This window comes from Rhyacophila brunnea, unplaced genomic scaffold (assembly GCF_057557595.1).
Source record: "Rhyacophila brunnea isolate RB1 unplaced genomic scaffold, BYU_Rbru_1.0 scaffold_16, whole genome shotgun sequence".
NCBI classification, from domain to species: Eukaryota; Metazoa; Arthropoda; class Insecta; order Trichoptera; family Rhyacophilidae; genus Rhyacophila; species Rhyacophila brunnea.
In genome coordinates, this window is record NW_028232816.1 from 22,259,190 (window position 1) to 22,282,082 (window position 22,893).

Genomic DNA, 22,893 nt, shown 5'->3' on the forward strand with positions numbered 1-22,893 from the left:
TACGAATAATGATTGCTTTATAATAAATATTGACCTAAGAATAAGGTAGTGTTTTTTTCAAATTCGCCATTTCTTTTGGCATTCCTCAGTGGTTAAGCTACAACATACGGCCGTGGCCATAAATTGACAAACTATAATTGAAGTATGGAGTAAAATGATGTTAACGCGCGTGTTTGAACATGTACCTAACCGATTTTTTTAAACGGTACGGGATGGGCGGTAAAAGTAGGACTAGTCGTTGTGAATGTATAGGCTTTCTACTTGAGTCGGCAATGCCCTGATACATATTCCTATAATAGGCTATTTAAATAATTATACAATACAATAATGAATCAACCGTATATTTTCTCGTATGTATTTTATGGTTATTTTGTAATTGCGTTTGAACCAAATGAACTTCAACTAAATCTTCAGTAACACCTAACGAATATTGTTAGTGATAACATGCCATGTGTGTTGTAAACCCGTGATGTTAGCTGCCTGTTGGATGTAGGTAAACGATTATAATAAATAACTAAACGAATACCTAATAATACATAATTAGAAAGTGATTCAATATGTTGTAATATTAGACCCGTAGCGTACATTATATTATTAATGTACAGCAAGTGGTTCCATCATATTCGAATTAACTAGAGAATATCAAAATACATGGAATAGGTACTATGCTCAGTTAATGTTTTGTATAGACAACAATATTTTATTTATCTCCAAAAAAGTCAACTGTAGTGAGGCTGGGGTACGGAATTCCGAATCACGATGGTAGTGCTAGTTATTGATTATTTTCGAATGTAATCCGATATCCTATTTAAAGTAAATACATATTTTCGATTATGTATTTTATTCAAATCAATTAACGTATTGCCATTTATTTAAATATTATGATACAATCATTTTCTTCACACAGTGTAACATATTGTACTCAAACTATGATCAATAACTAGCTCTACGATCGAAATTAATAGTTTCGTGTCACAGTCTATTGTATTGGGCTATAAGCTCGTGTGTGTAGCTAATAAGCTATATTCGTACAAATATTATTTACGATTATGGAATTAAGGTGAAGCCTTTACTGAGCCGTTTTGAAAGAGGCACCTAGCGGAAAAATAAGCTTCAATATTGAGACCATACATAAATAAAATTTGATATAAATAAAAAGGATTTCAAGTTATACACATTTATATTTATTAAAATCGTTGTTAACCTTAACAATATACCTACAGGTAGGTACCCATTACACGTAAAAAAAACCTTTGATAATTGATTACTCAGTACAGAGTAATGTCCATTGTAATAATAAAAAAACACCGAAATATGGTGGTAAGATTTTACAAAAGCTATTTATTTAACATTTAACGTGGCATCTTTCGCCTATGGAGTTATAATAACCAACATAACTACTAAATAACATTGATGACGCAAAAGAAAACTATCACATAAAGAACAAATAAGTGAAAATGTCACTGGATTACACGGAGTGTGAAGTTATAAAGGTGTTAAATAATTGTAAATGTCATGGAACCTTTAAGGTCAGGCAAAAAGTTAAAAGAAAATACTTGCGTAAACCATTTCATTCGCAAACAATTATTGTACATAACAAACTAGGTAATTGTACTAAATACCATGTCAGTTCAGTTGTCACCACTTTTGTGTACAATTCGAGTTTTCAAATTATTACCCACCTAAAAGATTCCTGAATTATCATAGAATCGGTTCAGAATCGGAGAGAATAATGAAAAAAAAAACAAAACTTATAGTTCAAATTATAGCTCTGAAAATCCAATGAATTGTACATTTTTTTTTCATATAAAAGCATGAACTTTGGCATGATGAGGCATATCCTAAGGGTGAGTTTTAAGATATTGAGCCACTTAAAATACCACAGAGGAGCCCTAAATTCCAAGATGGCGTAGAAAATTGCAAAAGCGTCTGTTGTGATTTACTTTCAGTTTGAACATGGCGTATTTTATAAGCGTCAGCCGAGGTCGATCCACTGCTAGATGACGGTCTCCCCATGGTCCCTCTACACTTCTCAGTCCCTAGTTCTTGGCTGCCACGTACATTCACTGAACTTTATGAGTTTTATTAAATTGTAAGTTTATTTTTGAACTAAACGTTTAATGTTTTTAGACAGATAGGTATGTTAGATTGATTATTTAAAATGAAACTTATCATTAAGATGTAGGTATTCAATTGAAAGCTCTCGAAAAAAATATTAGAGGCATACTCTCAACCTTTATCAAAAGCTCAGTGATATTTATTTTTATTTAGATAAATTATTTAATACCAGCTGATTTCGTATCTTATTGTTGAGTGTTTTGATCCGTTGATAGGTAGAAAATGCAGTCCGGTTATAGTGCGGATATAATAATTATCAAAACAGTTTTTAAAAAGTTCATACATGCATTCTGTTAATATTACATTTTAAGTTTTATTCATTCTAAATAGTACTACAATGTCATGCAATGAATCTACTAGCTAAGTATCTATAAGTACTTACATCCAGGAATCCCGCCAAAATTATGCTCATTTTCGTAATGAAATGTTCTCAATTCAGTTAAGACACTTTACACACTTAACGTTTACAACTACAAAGCGGATCCTAACACCGTATTAGTATGGAATGGGATAATATTAATTTTATTATTGACGATAATTTAAATAATTTATTAAGACAGTAGGTACTTTTCTTACCATCAGTGCCAATTTTACTTCAATATCTTTATCCATGACAACGAACACTGCGATAATATTACACGGAATTAATAATAATTTTAATATCAATTTATTTCACCATTTTTTAATGTTATATATTTATTTTTATCAACTGAATACTAGTAGTAAAAATATATAAGCTGCACTGTACCAATAAATTGACGTACATATACTTAATATCGCACGCTGAATGCAAGACCATCGCATTTTTAAATAAATAGTTTCAAAGCTTTTGGTAAAGTCATTGAGAACAAAAAACTTAGTGACTCCATTTAAAAGTAATACATTATAAATATAATAGTCTAGATGCTTTCTTTATGTTGTAAAAAATGTGAATAAACGTGATATTTTTGCGCGTAGCAAATACTTTGCAATTTCATTTCATTCACAACTCAAAAACAGTATTTTTGAAAAGTGATAGTCTTGTACTACCTACATACTCACCGTGCGATATCAATAATATTATAATAGTCGTTGATTATATATTGATACGAGTAAGTTTTATGTTTATTTAAAAAATAGTAATGAATACTTTGGATTAATTTTCTACTTGCAAACGAAAGAATGACACTTTTGTTAGTTGCATATGATAATATTTACTTTTTACTTTACCTTAAGTATTTAAAACACGGTTTAATATTGTAAATAATCGATTCATCTTTCCGTATAAAAAATAAATAATCCATGTTTATAATATTGATTCTACTGTGATTACACACAATCATCAAGCTTTTTATATTAAAAAAATACTATAAATTTGCTGTGTTAAGTATATATATAATATATATATATATATATATAAATTTTATATATATATATATATATATATTTTAAATAATTGACGTGTTTTAAACTTTGTTGCCCTTAGATATTACTAAAAACGTAAAAAATAAAATAAGTACATATTGTGTACTTAACATTACATGTTTCGGGAATTTAAATTAAGTAGGTAGGTCCAAATATGAAATTTATAAATCAATGATTTAGTTTACTAACAATTTGAATATATCAATAATAATATATTTTATTAATAAAAGAGCACATAAAAATATCGACTACCTAGTTAAATAACTAACACACTCTTCAAGTATTGACTGTGTTATAAAACTTCTAATGATTTTCCACGATTATAGCTAGACGATGCGTAGGTACTACGTAGCGAAGGGTGGAGGTAGGCTGTTAAGATCCGCCAAAAATAGTGCACAATAAACTTTGTTAGTCAATTTGTTTTTATTGAACTAAGACTACAATTTACAGATGGTATTAGTTAGTTTTAAAAAAACCAATTAAACCCTGCCTAAACCAAATCATAATAATTTTGATATATTTTGGGCGATACGACAAAATTGTGCACATTTTTTCATTCATATTTATTTGTTTTCGTTGTACCTATTAAAAATACATAATATTATATATACATTGTTGGTCCTTCTTTCAAATTCATTAAGTACTGCCTAAACCAAACTTTAATAGATGAAAAATATTTTTCTATCTACTTATAAAATATTCAAATTTGTGTATGATTTAATAACATAAATTTAGATATTTTATAGATAGACGAGTATTTTTAGATTATTATATATTATGGCTTGGTTTTCGCTGGGTTTAATTGAATTTAAAAAACGAACCAACACCATCAAATAATTCTGTAAATTGTAGTCTTATTTCAATGAAAATAAATACGTGTGACTGACAAAGTTTAGTGTTCACCATGTATGGCTGATCTTAACAGCTTACCTCCACCCTTCGACACTGGGTACTAGGCCATTCTGAAGCACATAAAATAAGTATACTTATATTATTATAATGTAACAAAAACAATTTAATATAAAGAACGTGTTTAAAAATTGTATTTACTAAAACGTATAAGTAACCTGTGTCATCAAATTATAAGGGTATGTATATAAATCACAGTTTCATTAATTAAGTATCGCTGCAAGACGTTTAATTTTTTTCTTGTATTTCAGTGATTTATCTAAAAAATAGTTAGTTTAGTAAATATGGATGGTCGTCATTCTAACTTTTACTCACAAACTTAGGTACTACGATTCACTGTATATTACCGTAATATAAACATACGACAGGTCAAAAATCAATGACGTTTTCGTGGTGTTTATTTAGTTTCTGAATAAATTATCAAATTTCGTAGCGTGCTGGAAGATCGTTTATCGCAAACGGCCAACCCCGCGCCGGGTAGAGGAGAGTGTTATTCACTCGCAAGTCTGGCTTCGACTGACTGATTGGGATAATTTAGCTCCGTAAAGTCTCGGGAACAAAAATGTTAGTTCAGAATAGTATGGTTCCAGCGCACATTTAACACTCCAGATAGACAACAAACACCAACAGAACAACACACGATGTTCTTCCATGACTGAAACTAAAGTAGTTAATTAAAGCATATATGTGATTTAGTTTGGTTTGTTTGTATAATTTGTAACTAACATACCTGTTATTAGTTATTTCTCAGATGATTGTTTTTAACGAGGTTGCGGAGACTGATTTAAACAATACAAAACCATGGTAATTAATTGTATTATTATTATTTTTAAATCAAGTCTAAATATTTGTAAAGGATTTAAGAGCGGCATGCACAATCTAAGATTTCGATCCTAAGGATAAGTCGCGGAAAAGCATGACTTAACTATAGACAATTCTGAGTATAGAGTTAAGGAATCCTTAACCATATACTACTTTTGTTATGAACACGCCCCCTTCTGTATTACCATTTACCACTGACAGCTGCTGTCAAAATAAATTCGCATGTCTATAAAACAGTCCATACAATCAAATTCATTTAACAATGTATCTCAATATGGATATTGATAGTGTTAATTCGTTTGGCATGTACTTGCAGAATATTATTTTACTTTTATACGCCAGCCCGCAGAAATACAAGATGCCAGATGATAGGATGACACTTGACGCTAGTGTTACCATGTTAAAAAAATATCTTCCGGTGCCTATGGAATCACGTATAATGACTTATAACGGAAACATAAGAGTTTTATAATTAAATATTAATATGTATTTATAGTTATTGCATTTATAAAATGCAGTTGTCATATTTTTGTCATCGTTTAATAATTATAAAATAATTTACCTAAACTATAGGAAAGAGAATTTTTTAATATGGTATTATTTTCAATAGAAATGATCTTAACTAAGGACAATGTTTCTGCATAGTGTTTTCTGCTAAGGAAATTTTAGTTATGACAAATGTTTCTGCATTCCGCTCTAACAATGCAACATTATTCATTAAATTCTAACTGAAATTGAGTTATATTGAGTTAAATTTTATAAAAATCTGAACGCCTCGAAGTCAAAATTATATGAATTACTGTATTAGATATTATCATGTATTAAAATTGCAAAAACGGAATGAAGAATACCTCTAGTCAGATTGGTAGTACCGACATGAATGAGCACTTGGGTTGGTACCTAGCTTAATCGATAAAGGTCTCGTCCAGATTGCAATACATGTTGATTCTAGTCTCATTCGGTGCAAGTATCTTTTCGAGGATATTTTTGAATATATTGCGTACATATTAATTTATAATAATATTTATTTATGTCACTATACTAGTATTCCATATACATAATTATTTGAGCTTGACTAATTTAAGCCTTGGACATGTGTCTCTAAGACGCATATTTCTGAGATGACAGCTGTCACATAAATATGTTGTTTTAATACGGTCTTATTACGTATATTTATTATAACTAGAATATGTTATTTTATGCATTGACATATTTTTTATAACGGGTAAACGTGCAATTAAATAAAGAAATAACAAAATAAATTATTAATATTTTCAATGGAAAAAAATATTTAGTAACCTGGTAATTACTTATTTTATTAGCAAATGGTTACTGATCTTCAGTGTATTGATAATAACTCAGTTAAAATATTTTAAATATAATTAAAAACAAAATTAAAAATATGTTAAATTTGTTTTAAGCGCTGTTGCATAGTGATGAAGTACACACCCCCATGGGATTATACCAATCTACCACATTGTAAGAGAACTTCTATTCGCATTTATTTCTTATAAAAACGATGGAATATCCGAAAAAGACTATAGAATTAATGATAGGCAGGATAGATAAAACAGGTGACACCTTGTCAAAGAATAATTTATACAATTTGTGCCCTACTTATCGGTTTTAGAAAGCTGATGTTATGCAAGCCTTTCTATGTAGTAATGATTTAAATTTCATTCAAAATGTGTATTTCGTCACTAAATTAATTGATAGTTAAATATTAAATGGAAAACAAAAAGTAATACATCCCACGAGTATTATACAATTAACTTAGTTTTGAAAAATTAATGAGTTTTTCAACAATGAGATGACAATACGAGCTTTCGTTTTAGTATGGTGATTGATACTAATGAAAATTTCACGTGGAGCTTTCTAATTCTGAAGTCGCGTCATCTCGGGGACGAATCGGCTTATCACAAGTTCAAAATGTGGATGCATTCGATTCCCGCTCATATGATACTGACGCAGTGTAAAAAAGAATACAACTAAACAATAACAATAACATGTCAGCGTGGTTCAGAGGTCGCAAAGCATCTAAGATTAGAGCCAATTGGGTTTATTTTTAAAACTACTAATAATAAAAAAATACACCTACATAAGTAAGTATAACAATCCTACATAATATGTGTGTACAATGGTAGAATAATGCTGAATTTTTATTATTGGAAAGCCCGCCGGAAAACACTACCGCTATCCCGTAGTAAGTTGGTTATAAATGTATAAGAGATTTTTTTTTATCAAGGAAAACAAACAATTACGTTTATTATAAATGTATCTAAAAATAGATTGGTGAGTAGATATTGCAAAAACTAAAATTTTCATATATAAATTATAGAAAGAACTTAGATAAGAAAAATAATATTGAATTATTTTAGACAAAATGTAACATTTTTATAATAGGATGTGTGTTAAGGCGATACTTCAGTGAAACGGCAAATAATTTTCAACTAAAGGCGCGACGAAATTTTGGACTCGCTGGCAGTCTGAGAGCGAACGTCGAGGTGTAAATACGTCAATTTGTTTCGTGATGGCGACGGTGGTATTAATTCTTAATTCGTGTAAAGATGACTAAAAACGTTACCTATTTACTTTAAAAAGAAAACATGTCAATGAATATATTATTATTGTTACTAATAGAACCAAAATAGAACATACGTTAAAGTGCCCACCACCACCCGTCATATATGCACAACCGTGAATATGCACGGCCGCTTTCTATGACGCTTTAAACGTGTCTGAAAGAAGTGATTTTAAGTGCTCATTCCATCCCGAGACAGAGCCGCACGGGACTGATGCTGCAACCATGCACCGTAGTGCATAAGAAGAAAGTTACGAAAGAAAATTTTTGTTTTTTGGACTGGCTCTGCTGTCCGCTGACGTTAAGCGCTTTGTGTACCCGCATACTGAGTGTCACGAATTGAAATGGATGAGATAAACCGAACATTAAATGGACGCATGTTGGATTTATATGACAAATTATATTTTGGTCGGCATGCGTCATTTGCACCCGCGACCCGCAATCCGCGCATCGCCTAGCCACGATATTTTTAGACCATGCCTCAAATGAGGTATAGTCTTAAGAATTATTGAAATTTATAACATTCTTCTGTATCTCTTGAGAAAAAAAGAAAAGATAGAGAAAATACATACATTTTAAATTCAATTAGTACCAATTAAACAAAACTTTGGAAATGGCGCGTTTAAATGAAAAAGATGAATTATTGAGTGTATCAAAGGTGGAAAATTAAATAAGTACCTATCATAATTTAAACAAGAGCGCCGAATAAACGAGTTTCGTGTAAGTACAATTATTATGATCACCACGACTGACATGGTGCAGAGCTTGGATTCACGTAAATCTTTGATGGACAATGAAAGCCCATCCTTTGGAGTAGAAAAAATAATTGATAGTTTTGAAAAAAAAAAAAATAGTGGTCTGACAGAGATTGTCGGGAATTTCCAAATATGGTACCTACCATGAAAGTGGTCGAAATATATTTACTGTGTCGTTGCTGTTGTTTTATAAATCATAATACTCGTAGTAAGTTAGTAAGATATACAATTGATGTGCTTTCGAAATATATTTTTTACTCCTTCGAGACGGTTATTCATAATATTGTATTTTACACACCATAATTTAGCAATAATTGAATATCTATAATGCACCATAATTCGACATACTTACAATAGATGTCCTTAGCTGATATTGATCTCTATGAAGAACAGAACAGCCTTTTAATACGATTTGTTCATCTTGGTTGAGTTTCGTGTGTGTGCACCGCCATTTTTAGATTAATAAAGCCTGAGCATAACTTTTTGCAGAAGCAATGAGTGGTCCACTGCCACACTATTTATTGATAACGTACTTGCAAGCAAAGTTTGATATTCTATAATGACTGAAGAGTATAAATAAGTTATTAGTTATTGTCGTTTAGAATCGACTGTCACATTGACAAACTTCCTAGTGTATTATGATATTATTATACACAGAAGAAGTTTACTAACTTTGATCGTCACTTCCAATTATAAATAACACATAACCACTAAGTCAGATGAACTCCAATGTCTCCAAGATACGTTAAATTAATTTGAAAGTAATCTGAAACTAAGAATACTCCGACAAGTGAACACGACAGACGCGTCAGTATGAGCACTCTATAGACAATGACAGGCAATGACAGGTCATCCATAGACAACAGGAGGGGCGAAAAGTAGGACCAGCAGCCCTATGTTCTAACTGGTGATATAAAGTCACCCGACGACATAACGTAATTGTGACGTAAGCCAATACACGCTCGAGGCAAGCCGCCCAACATACACTGCTCACCATATATATTATTATGCTGAAACACCTATTTTTGTATGAGGACAATGAATAACGCCCGCATTTGACTAGCGTTATTTTCTCGAATGCTATTATCACTCCGGTAGTACGTGACAATGATGTCATATGATGTCATGTCGACCGGGCGACTACAACTCGCAAGTTTCAGCATAAGGCCCCAGGCGTGTAATGTATCGGCTTCCTTCTTCAGTTGGCAATGGTGTGTGCTAATTATCAATGTCAGAATATGTGAAGTTGTATGTATGAAAAGCCAACAGAAATGTTATCAATAGAAAATTGTAGAGAAAGTAGTATGAAAAATAAAATATGTTATTAAATAAGAATTACAATATCTTAAAGTACAATTATATGAAGCTACGTACCACAAGAAGATTCCAGGGAATCTTTCTTGATAATCAAACCGTCGTATAAGTTGGTCGTCGTATTTATTCTATGTATATCTAACGTTACATGTAATACATTAAAATACGTCATCTCTAATTTTTCCTGTGGTCAAACTTCAAAGACATTTACTCTTAATACGTAAATTAGCGTAATGAACTTTAAAGTTTGACATACATAGTTTTACTTTTCGCGTTCACACAATATAAGCACTAATTCTATTAATATTTAGGCAAGCCATCCACTATCTACGTTGATAGCCGACGGACTGTCAATTTTGTTTTTGTGACCATATTCACAACTAAATGTGTCAAACACTTGGGTTATTGTTTAATTACTATGATAAAATTTCTTTCTTAGAATGAATAAAACAGTAAGATAAATTTGTTATAAAACATTACATCAGATGCTTACTGATAAAAAAATAAGACATAAGTTATATAATAAGACCATGGCCCCCACAAGGGGGGACTGACAGGGCTCTAGACTGGGGGCCCGGGCTTGGAAGGGACCCGGCGTGGCGGATTGACCAGTTAAATAAGAAAAACACACACCACAAATTTTCTTGAAGAGCAAAAAAGTCGCCTGCGGTGCTATTTTCTTTAATGATTATTTAAAAAGTTATGGCTGTATGGTGTTATTTGATGTGATATTATGATGATTGATATAATTAAACGATAATTTAAGTGTAAAAATTTTCTTTATAATTATTTTTAATGTGTTTCTTGACTTACAAAATGGCTATGAATACTTATCCAACATGGAGAAGGTTGCATGTTACTTGGTTACAATAAAAGGAGGTCGCGATCAGTGCTTCATAATATGTATGCGGAGTACCTACTGACAACTCAATAAATCAACTGGATTTATTTAAAAATCGCTACAAATACACGGAATACCCTTAACCCTGGGGTTCCGCAAAAACCACTTGGCGAACACTACCGTAGAAAATCATACTGGCTTTAACTTTAACCTTAAGCGATAGGTAGGGGGGCCCGCCATAGATCCTGGTCAGGGGGCCCGCTTCAGGATGTGGGGGCCATGAATAAGACATAAGATAAATTATTACAATTAAATTGTACAAAAAGATTATACCATACCAATAAAATAAAAACTGTATAACTCCCAATAGGTAAGTAATTATTTTTCATTACAGCTTATCCTTATCGGACCTCGTTCAGATAAATCTGGTCACAGCTTGATGGTCCCTGGTGTAGGCCACGCATTATATAGCGACCAAAGCGAAACCGATAAATAAATCAGTACAAACAGTTGTCATATTGGCAATATTAATTATCTAAAAAAAATAATATAATTATTATGAATTAATAAATTTCTCGGGAGTAAATAATATTAATATCATACTTATAGAATAATGAAACATTAGGTATAGATTGTGTTATTAATGTTATTATTGTACTAATTTATACATTGTTGATTGATTATGAAGCAGTGACGCTTGCAATATTATATTATAAATTATAAGTTATAAGAGTAGGTATTATTTGTATACATTTTTTACTGCGGAGTTTTTATATTACAGCTACCTACCTGTGCGATATGGGCGATATATGAATACGTGTATATCGTTGTCTATTTATGAATAATAATATTAATTAATTAAATAGTGATTGAAATAATTATAGTCATAAAATACCTCATATTATGCATAATAAATTTTAGGGCTATCTTGGGAAAATCCATAATTTATAGAATTCACCGATTGATTAATTCTAAAATTGTATTGAAATTCTTGCGGTGTGTGTGTGTGTATGAAATCTGCTATATGAAACGTATATATATATACATTGTCACGCAATTTGATAAGCATTTCATGTAAGAACAACTAGTTAAAATTGTCGTAATTAAGTAGGATACCCGTAGCTTAATTGGAAAAGCACACTGACGCGAATCAAGCAGTTACAAGTTCAAGTCCCGTCGGTTGTGGTATTTTATTGTAAAAAAGATCTTTTGTTTTCAAATTATGTATGAGTTAAAGATAATTTTGATGATATGTAAACTTTTTTTCTGCTTCGTTTTTAAATAAGTACATATTTTTTCTCCGTTTACAAATATAAGATTTTCTTCGTTGTTTATCGATAGTAGAATAGTTTTATTTTGCACGGCTTGTAAATAAAATGCTGTCTCTATGACAGACAAAGAATGTTCTCCTATACACTTCTCTGTGTCCGTGTGAATATAGCCAGCTTAGCATTAGCCGGAAATGGTTTCTTGGTTTATTTTATTGCGTTTATCGGTGAATTTCTAAAATATTCTATTTTCTACATTATTAAGAATACATTGAAAAGGGTCAAATATGCATTTCAAATGCAAATTTGTGAAGCCATACAAGTTTCTTAGTGGTGATGGTTCAGGTATTTCATGTAAATTATCTTCTAAACCGCCGAGTAAAGTGCCAGATTGTGGTCAAGTATCACTAGTATTAAATGTAATGAAGAAAATATCTCTCTATGGAATTTTTATTAAAACTTCAACGATATTATTATGCATCAGACACATTCCTCGAGCCAATATTGTCCTGAAAACGTTAAGTTAATGTTGTAATTATATAGTGTAACGTGTACTTAACCCGTGTCCGGAAACTTGTACGTAGGCAGTTCTCCGTATCACGCTTCACCATGTAATTTTATATCGGAAATAGGTATATGGCTGTATATTAATGACCGTCCAACCTCTTTGGGTCGTATAGTACTGACATAAAATTCATGTTAAAATAAAACACGGTTCTTGTCGGTTTACACTTTACAGGAAGTCAGCAGCAAACAAATTTTGAAAATAGCCGATGTACTGGATTATTTGTTAGGTTAGGTTAGGTTAGGTTTTCATTCTTGAATTCATGAATTTTGCCAAAATCAGTTATGAAAATTGAATGAATGTTCATATTGAATCTAATAAAATTGGACACCGTATAGTATACGGTCATCTCTTTCCGATAAGAAAGCTCACGGCGAACTGTGCCACAGTGAAATGTTTCACGTACAATTTATATTATGTAACCTACTTAACCAACATATAGTAGAGCATCGGTTATCTGGATTTATTTTAAGTTTCGTATGATGATAAGAAAAAATACATCACCATGTTCGACAGGTACCTACCTTCCAAGAGTCGAGGTTATATTAATAGATTTGTCTTAACCTATTAGATCCATACTCTGGGACTAAACAGATGTTCAAAAACAATATGTGAATTTGTCAAGCGCGGGATTCAAATCCGGGACCCATGGCATTGACGTTCGTTATACTTGCGAAAATATTTTTTTAAATTGTTTTTATTCAAGACTAAATAGGTAGGTATCCTACAGGTATAAGATTTTTCGTAATGTAAAATATTTTAATTTAAAGACAGCGCGCGACGACGATTAACATAAAAAATGTTTAAAACATACCGATTCGTGAAATTTACCATTTAGGGCACTGATGAACAGTGACACCCCTTGACAAAATGCCGCCCCCAGGCAGCGCCAAAATGGCGTCCCATTTTTTTATACAGTATTTTTTATTATCCTTACATGACTAAAATATCTAAGAAATGTATTATATAGATACATTAGGTACTAACAAAATATATAGGTACCTATTTATTACTAAATCTAATTTAAATGCCATCTCTGCTTCACTAGACAATATTGCGAGTCCACGGTTTTATATACATTTAAAAATACACCTGTCAACTTCCAAAACTCGCGAGTGACTGGCAAAAATATTAGATGAATTTTACATTAGATAAGTATGTACCTACCTATAGTTCGAAAATCTGCACGTGTCATTGCTGGTCATCAATGACGTAACATCCATGGACAACGGAAGTAAACTAGACATCGCGAACCCGACAAAAAATACAGTCCTGTTAAACCTTGTATGTTAATTAATACCTACATTTTGTTTCCTGTTTTTTTTTTTTTTTAAATGGAAAGATATTTCCGTTATAACTAAGTTTAGGTAGCTATTGCTAGATATACCTAATGATTCTCTTCGATTTGTCGCCCTTCGAGTAACTGCCGCCCCCGACGGGACGTCACTGCTGATGAACGGCGTATTTTGCTTTAAATCGTGCCGCAATTTCGGCTTAAATTTTGTGGTTGGCCAAAACGACATAATATTATTATGATTCCAGACAAATCTATAGCGTGCAGGATGTTTGGAAATTCGCCATTAAGCCAAATTCTTACGGCCAACTGACTCTTGATGCGTTTAGCGTAGGATGTCATCGGAAGCTGGATAATCTAACAGCTCCAATGGGATAGGCCAGTTTAGAAGTATGTCGTGGGTGTCATTTAATTGAATCACACTTGCATATAATAAAATAATGTATCAAAAACAGGCAACGTCTGTGGCAGATAATATCAAAGGAACTGTATGTTTTCATATTTTTTTATTAGTATAAAAAAATGATAATATTATTTAAAACAATCAGAATATAATTTAAACTAATAAACAATAACTACATACCTACTTATTTTAACACTTTATAACTCTATAATATTATGATGGTTGACTTTATGGCGTTCTTGTGCGAATCAATGTCTAGTGCTTTCTATATTTAACAATCCTACGGTAAACATCGTATAACATTATGCTTTTTTCACAAAAATTAACGTGTGTTTTCAACACAGATTTTTTTTTCTTTAACTCATAATGAAATCCTACACAGTTTTGCCTTCGTAGTGATCGGAAAGCAGTGAATTTTTCATCATTTTGATGAACTTGCATGATTACAATTCGGTTGTACTGAACGATGCCTGCTAAACCACCAACAATCCGAGCTCTTTAAAATTGTATCATCATCGTCGCATTTTTTGGATCTATTTTACATTAAGAGTCCATGTTTCACATACATACGTGAACACTGATAGCACTTATTGGTACATAAGATTGTATAATGCACATAAATCATTTTGACATCTTATTTCCTATGACCATGTCCGATCCTAATAGTCCTATGGGCCTCCGAAGTGGAGGTTTGTATTAACAGATTTTTGTTTTTACGAGATGTTAGCCAGTTGCTCAAACTATTAGCTCCATACTCTGACTCCAAATACTAATTGAAAAACAATAAGAGTATTTGCCAGACCCGGGGTTCGAATCTGGGATCCACGGGATCCTTTACATGAGGTTGTATGGATACTATCCGTGGCTTTGGCAACTGGCTTTCTCTTAGGTATGTAGTTTAAACACTAGATGATATTTATCTACGTATATTTGGCCATGTATTTCTTCTGACTTATACGCGGTGTAAATGAGAATTCACACATTCTTGTTAGTATTTACCTGTGTGTCCCTGATAACTATCTTCAGGATCATCAGTTTTATGTTCTACCAAGATGCAGAACTAACCTACCATTGGTGATGCTAATTGGGACGGCAATAACTCTGTTTAACCAAATCGCTTCCGATGTTGATATATTCCACCTACGTGAGGATGAGTATAGGTAGGCGTTGTTTTGTAAATTCTTAAAATAGGGTCTACCTAGCTCATTCGGTGCACTTCCATGTAGGTATCTACTTTATAATTTTGTATTTACTCTTTATACCGTTTTTCTAAAACTGCATTATTTTCTTTGTTTTTATATACTGGTTAAATACTATTTTTTTTTATTTGATGTTGTGAACGTCTTAAATATATAATTTGTTAAGTTCACTACATGTAAAATGAATAGATTTGATTTGAAATTAATTGAATTGACATTATAAGCCGACACATAAGCCGCTCAGACATAGTGGACGTTAAATTAGGTTAGGATAGATGAAATTTTGTGTAAAGGAAATAAAATAATTGCCGCCGATAAATTTATCATTTTATTCACTTAATAGTTTACTTATATTTGTATGATGAACATGCGCTATTTTCTTAGTGGAATATAACGTTAATAAATCCAGTATTTAACTATAGAAAATAAATTGTAAAGCATATTACACAAGTTGCATTATATTTGACAGCACTGGAACGTCTGTCAACTTATCTACGAACATCTAAAGGAAGATTTATTTCATTAGCGTTACACTACACTTGATTTGTTGTTTCAGAGTGCAAGTAATAGATGCATCTTATAAAACCGCCATAATTTGCTTGTTTATGGTCACATCTCGTATTGCTCGATGCCTACGTAAGAAAACAAAATTAAGTATCTACTCAAAACAAAAAACAAATAGGGATCAGACTAGGGCATCTAATTAACCGGTAGAAAAATATTATCCGGTTTTCGGTTTATTTAGGAATAAGTTACCGATTAACCGGTTTAAACAGTCTGATTTAAAAATACATGTCATGTCTAAATATGAGTTATTATTTTTATAGTGCATCTAGATACTGAAAAAGGGACAGTCGTTAAAAATTATTTATTACATTGTCGGGAAATTTACTACTCTGCAAGGGCCATATACAAGATAAGTACCTAACCTAGTGTAGTAGTGTATTAGGCTATGTAATAAATAAGCACATAACATAAGGTATTATTTTCATTGTAAAGTAATTTCGCTACCAAATTTATAGTTGCCAATATATATTGCCTCTCTCATTGAAATATCTACTAAGATTATAGCCGGTTAGACGAGTGAAATTACCCGGTTTTCGGTTATTTACAAAACGCGCGGTTACAGGGTTAGCCGGTTTCGGTTAAGCCCGGTTTGGAAGCTCTTCATAAGACCTACTGATCATCGTCTGTCAAATATAGTTTTCGTAAACTGAATGGAAAGTAACATAAAACAATTACCAATGTCGTTGAGATTATCTCGTACTAGATGCACGACTGTACTTGGTTAAAACGAAATACCGCCTTATGGACGCTGGTATTCTGACCGCGCTGTTTGAAGGTAGCAAATCATAACACCTTACGAAGGCTCAAAGCGACCCTATACTGGGTTTAGATATTGGGTTGCAGTGGTATGACTTTAGGAGTAACGAGGAGATAAAAGAACAAACGAAGCAGTCTCTCTTCACACTGAGAGTGAAGAGGCGACGTTGGACCTGGCTCGGCCACCTGCTGCGGGTGTTATCGTGAGGGCATCAAAATCACATAGAGACTCGAGCCTCCAAATGCATAAACGCACCACTAAATATGCCTGCTTCTTCATGTTATTCTTCGCGCTGGTTACTTTGGTCCGTACATGGTTTACCATCCTACGAACTGAAGAGTCGTAATACATATCTTCCACCTGGCCGTGTACTAAAGTTTGCAGATTGTTTAGCAGTAACTTTTGACGTGACCAAAAAAAGCTACGTTTATCATTTACGACACTTACACGCACAGGCCTAGGGAGGCCGTATGGTATAAGTGCTTGATGCTATATTACGGGTGTATAGGTTAGGTGGCTAATTTCCACAAAAATACAACGGTTAAGTGCAATATTTAAGGATATTATAATATATCACATAAATTATCAATTATATTCGAAATATTGATAGTCAATACGTAGAAACAGTTTCGAAAAATGTTTCGATACCTACCACTACCAGTATTCATTTCGTTAGAATGTATTGAAGATAACGAGGAAAATATTTCTTCCATTCACACCAAGGTTATCAACTAAATTGTCATTACTTTGTTTTACTAATATATTTTGTGTTTTTTTGCTGGAAAAAGTTTGGAGTGTTTTTTTCCGTGACTCAAAACCTACATGACTAATAGAAATTCCCGATTAGTACAGCCAATGTTTCCCTAACGCAACCCCTTTTTTAAAACGGGGAATAATCGAGATTAAAACCACCCCTGTAGACATTTTACAACCACTATAATTGACGCTTATCCATTTTACGTCGCGACGAATAATAATCAGCACGGCAGCCCTCGTAGTCCAATTCGTAAGGCTTCTTATTGGTTTTTTATATTACATGGGATATATTTTCGGTGAGATAATACATTTATACGATTTTCTCAAAGTCTGTGATTGTTTCACAGATACTACTGCACTACTACACTATTTTCAATGGCATGTAGTATTAAAATGAATACCATTGCTTTCGGTTTAAGGTCTAGAAAGCGTGCTGTTTAAGTTTACTCGCCATTAAGTCTATCACAAATTGAGCAATACAAAAACTGGTGAGTCGGACTTTGGAATTAATATAATATCTGATACTCAATTAATAATGATCTATAGCTCTACGTGCGAGTAAGCTTCTAGGATTCATCATGCGACAGGCCATGACAGCAAGTTGTCTCTTCAATCGTAGGTTCAATTCTGCGGCTGGCAAAAATTCATGTTGATTTTTCAATCTGTCTTTGACCCAGAGAAAGTATCCAATGAGATTATAATAAATTAGAAGATTATTTGTAAATATGTCAGGATTTTAATCTCTTTTATAATTAATGATTTTTTAGTTTTACGTTAGGTACTTTGAAAACTTTGACCCATATGACAATAGATTTAAATACCTGGGGGTGTGTGAGATGGCACTTCGCAAAAAGATGTCGCCATCCGAATGGGTGTCGCTGAAATACTTCCTATTCAACGCTTGCATTCTGACGCTAGCAAGTCATGACACCTTACGAGTAACAAGGAGATAAAAATTCGGACCATACAGCCTCTCATCATTTTAAAGTGAAGAGGCAGCGTTGGAACTGGCTCGTCGACGTGCAACCGATGCCTCAAGATATTTTCAACCTGGCATGCTCATTCTTCAAACCAATCGGATCTACGATGTGTAGACCTGAGAAGTCGCAAGAAGACTAACAGGGAGGCGCCAAGTGGTCATGGATCAAGTGGAAATAACTTAAATAAATAAGCTTGTCATCCGTGAACAATTCTTAATCCATTCCGATTGTCAAAAGTGGAATAAAAATAAAAGACTCTACGCTCGAAATGTCTGCTGAAGAAAGTTAAGTATAATCCCACTCATATATTGTCAATAGTATTTTATTGCGGTCCTTATGTTATATGTACTTTATGTATATCTCAATCGCTTTTCAAGAGAAAGATAGTGTGATTTACATTTAAAATAAGTAAAACAAGAATGAAAACATTTGGAAAGTTTTCTCGGAATCGGTTTCGTAAACTTATTCTTGAGGTGCAGTTTTATTCAGCGAGGCGAACCAAACAGCGACATTATAATTTATAGTATTTACAATTATTACCTACAGTATAAATGTAGATAAAGGTACTAAACACTGGAAGTCGTTTTAGTTTCAGTGAATGAAACTACACCTCAAATTGCGATCAAGAATCGTTTCAATATTAATGTGACAATATGTATGCAAATTATTTATTTATTTTACATATAATGAAAATGAAAAAATACAAATATAAAGCGTTCGCAACATGCCAAGTGTTAACAATAGGTATTTAAATAAAAATACAGGATAATATGATTAAATAATAAAAATAGTAGGTACATGGAAGCACACCGAGTAAACTAGATTGATACACCTATCTTAAAAACTGATAAAACAACGTCCACCTAAACTCACCCTCATGTAAGTGGAATATATCAATATCCTAAATGATTTGATTGAACATAGTTATTGCCCCCCAGTTGGCATCACCAATGGCAGGTTGGTTCTGCACATAGAGGTATTAAATTAAAAGAGGGGCAAGGAATCGGCTTTCTCATACAGCTGAATGAGGCAGGCCAACAATAGCCGATAACTTTAAAAGAAAAATAGCGACGCGATAAAAAAAAATCACAGAGGCATCACAGAGGATTTACTTTGGTCATTATAACGTACCCATATAATATAATGTTAACGTTCAAATTTTGCCACAAATTGCCTATAAATTATAAAAATACCAGCCCGCCCCACCATAATTTTTCGCCATACTAGCCGGCTTCACCATACTTTCATATAACCTGCCGCCCCTAGGTTCTGCACCTTGAGAGAACAAACAAAGGATGCTCCCAATTTCTAAGATAATTATCAGAGACATTCAATACTACTAAGAATGATAGAGTCTCCATTAACGCTGCGTATAAGTCGGAAAAAATATGTAGCTGAAAAAAGATCCATTCTAAGCTTTAAGCTATTATATCTAAGCATATCTAACAAAACGTCAGTCGGATAGCGCCACGGATAATATCAATACAGCCGAAAGTAAAGGAGTCTCAAAAATTTCTTCTGAACCCTCTCCACCATAAGGTCGTACTTCAACTGATGCGGGGCCCAGAAAATCGACTTACTCTCAAGTCTGCTTCTAACTAATGAGTTATTAAGTATTTTTAATACCGTGACATCCGAAAAGACTCGGGAAGTACGTAAGACAAAGCCCAATATTAATAATTATCATAGTGCCTTTTTACAATTGGTGTTCATATGACCACTAAACGTCAAGGTATGTAATTTTGCAATAGCTATTTAAAAAAGTGTATTTCTGAATATTATTTATTTAAAAGCAAGAGGGTATTAGGTTTTTTTCTATTTTCAACGAAACCGTTTTTTTTAAATAATGATTAGGTAGGTGAAGAAATTATGTTGTATTTTTAACACGTTTTTATTAGCTCGTATTCTTGTTTATCCAGTACTAATTTTTTCTTGTGTGTCCAGTACATTTTTTTCTTGTTTGTCCAAGATTTGTATTGGACGATTGAAGATTTTTAACTAACTTCCTGACTAGCTAGATATTTGAAGCGTTTAGAATATAGGTATTATCAGAACACGACGACATTGCATTGTTTTGATACTTTTAGCCATTTATAAGCAGAATTGAATTGATTTTCAGTTAATTCTGTTTTGTATGGAAAGTTATTATTGTTGGTTGCTAAGGGGGTCCTAGAAACTAAATTATTAATATATACGTGCGTTACTGTGGAAATCAATATGAAATATCAAAATGACATTTCAGTAAGTATTTTATATTTATTCAGTATTTCTAGTAAGTACAATAAAACGTTTTTATTAATACATAGAATAAATTGTCAAGTTTAGGTGATTCAACCAATGACATTAATATGTCATCGGATTCAACAGAAAATTTAAAAACGTGGTATATTCAAAGTTATTTTTGTCTTATAATTATTATAAAGTAAAAATGTAATGAATTTAATATACATTGTATTGAACGATTTTATTAACCTGTAGCGGAATAGTAAATTCATTAACATGGAAGTATATTTTACACATTTTATTGCCAAGTTAATAAGGATTCCCTCATAGCATAATATAACATTAAATATAATATATTATTATGATTTAAAAATTAATATGGTTTTAAAGCTTGCACGGTGGTGGGTAGATAAAATGAGCACAAAGTGCGTGTTTAAAATAAATGCCTGATAATATCTCAAAGTAGAAAACGAGTTTTCGTGGTCAGTTAAGGTCACGTGATTTATTACTGTCAGAGAACGAATAAAAAAACAGTCAACTAAAACCTTTTAATCGAAATGCATGGAGATAGAATTTTGTATGCTTTTACAAGGTAAACAACTGCATAATTATATTGAAAAAATAATTAAGTTGGTTCTTAAATTTACTAAATTAAAACTTAATAAAACTAGCAGGCAACCTCAGATATTTATAAACCGGTTTTGATAATAAAATATATTCAAATATTATTCGTTTCTTTTTATACCGTTTAGGTTTCAATGGCGCCTAGATCGGTCACTACTAGGGAATCCAATCTCGAGCCAAAATTCTGATCCCGAGATTTCGGGATTACAATTTGACAATCCCGGAATTGGCATTTTTTTCCATTGTTATTATAATTGTTTTATTTTTACAAATAACATTGATAAAATCAGTCAAAAATAAATCTAGTATAATTTATACTTACTATTTAAGACATTTTTATTGTTAATATTGTGTACGTTCAATCTTGAAAATACATATTAAGTGAGTAAATAATATTGTAATATGAATAATAATGTAAATATATTATGAGATAGCTATTTCTGATAGTAAAGACTTAATGAATGGGTTAGCGAGATTTAAAATAGTAAAGCAAATCGTGGTATTTGGCCTTTCCGCTTAATAAATCTAATTAGTCAGTCAAATATGAAACTGCCGTAAAACGTGTGAGATAATGGTGGAATTACTATGGTAAAAGTGCGAAGCATTGTTTTTTTCCAATCTTTTTCATTTTTATTAGTTTATGTGAAAAAATAAAATGAATCGGCAACTTACATATGGGTATAAATCAAACTTCATTCAAACTCAGTTATTTGTTATTTAAAGTATTTTTTCTATTATATTTTCGTTTTTATTTTATTTTTCATGAAAATTGATAAAAAAATCAATCTCGAAATCTTCGGGATTATGTTTACCTACCCCGGGATTCATAGGTGCCGAAAATAGCTCGGGATCCCGGGATTGGAATCCCTAGTCACTACCATATTAATATTCATAATAACATATTAATTTTATTAGGTATCTTTATATTATTGTATCTTTCTGAAAAATCCAATACGATTTCCTGGTTGGTGAATACATATAACTCATTTTAATATATCTATATTTTATCGGCATATATAAAATGGTTTGCCAATACAATATTACGTAATTGTGACTGTTCTAGAAAAAATGTTTTGCATATTATTTGCTTGTTTGTTTGTTATGAGAGAAGCCTATTTTAGACGAATTAAAAAAAATAATACAGATAGTTTTTAACTTTTGATAGTAGGTAGTAAAAATATTATGATTTTATTTTAGACAAGACGCAATATTTTATTGGTAAGTATACCTATATTGCGTTGGCTCGAAACTATGCATTGAATAGCATCTATTCTATACACAAGACTGCTATCGGCAGCTATCTAGGATAGTTTTTCGTATGTTTGTATCGAAGTATTATAATTGTTACAATAAGTTAGCTGTCTAAAGTCTAAACAGTCAAAACTGTCTATCTCGCTCTAAAATTTAGCACACCCAAGAGGGGTGCTATTAAAACATAGCACTTATTGTAACAATTAGAACTAAATTATTGTAATTGTTACAATAAGCCCTAATACTTCGATACAAAACTACC

General features: G+C 32.0%; 1 protein-coding gene across 4 annotated transcripts in view; it reads right to left on the reverse strand.

Moving 5' to 3' along the window:
- Positions 1–22,893, reverse strand: part of LOC147074534 (phospholipid phosphatase 2-like) — a 115,751-nt gene that overhangs the window by 75,242 nt on the left and 17,616 nt on the right. Inside the window, exons 1-2 of one of the 4 annotated variants that reach the window (XM_085943789.1) lie at positions 4,779–4,933; positions 2,501–2,602 (exon numbers count right to left, since the gene is read on the reverse strand). The exons of 1 other annotated variant lie outside the window; for it this stretch is intronic. In XM_085943789.1, coding sequence (XP_085799915.1) covers positions 2,501–2,530 — 30 coding nt within the window. In that variant the 5' untranslated portion in view covers positions 2,531–2,602; positions 4,779–4,933. Of the gene's footprint in view, positions 1–2,500; positions 2,835–4,778; positions 4,934–22,893 lie in introns of those variants that run through there. 2 more of the 4 variants (XM_085943791.1, XM_085943790.1) reach the window with 2 other exon arrangements.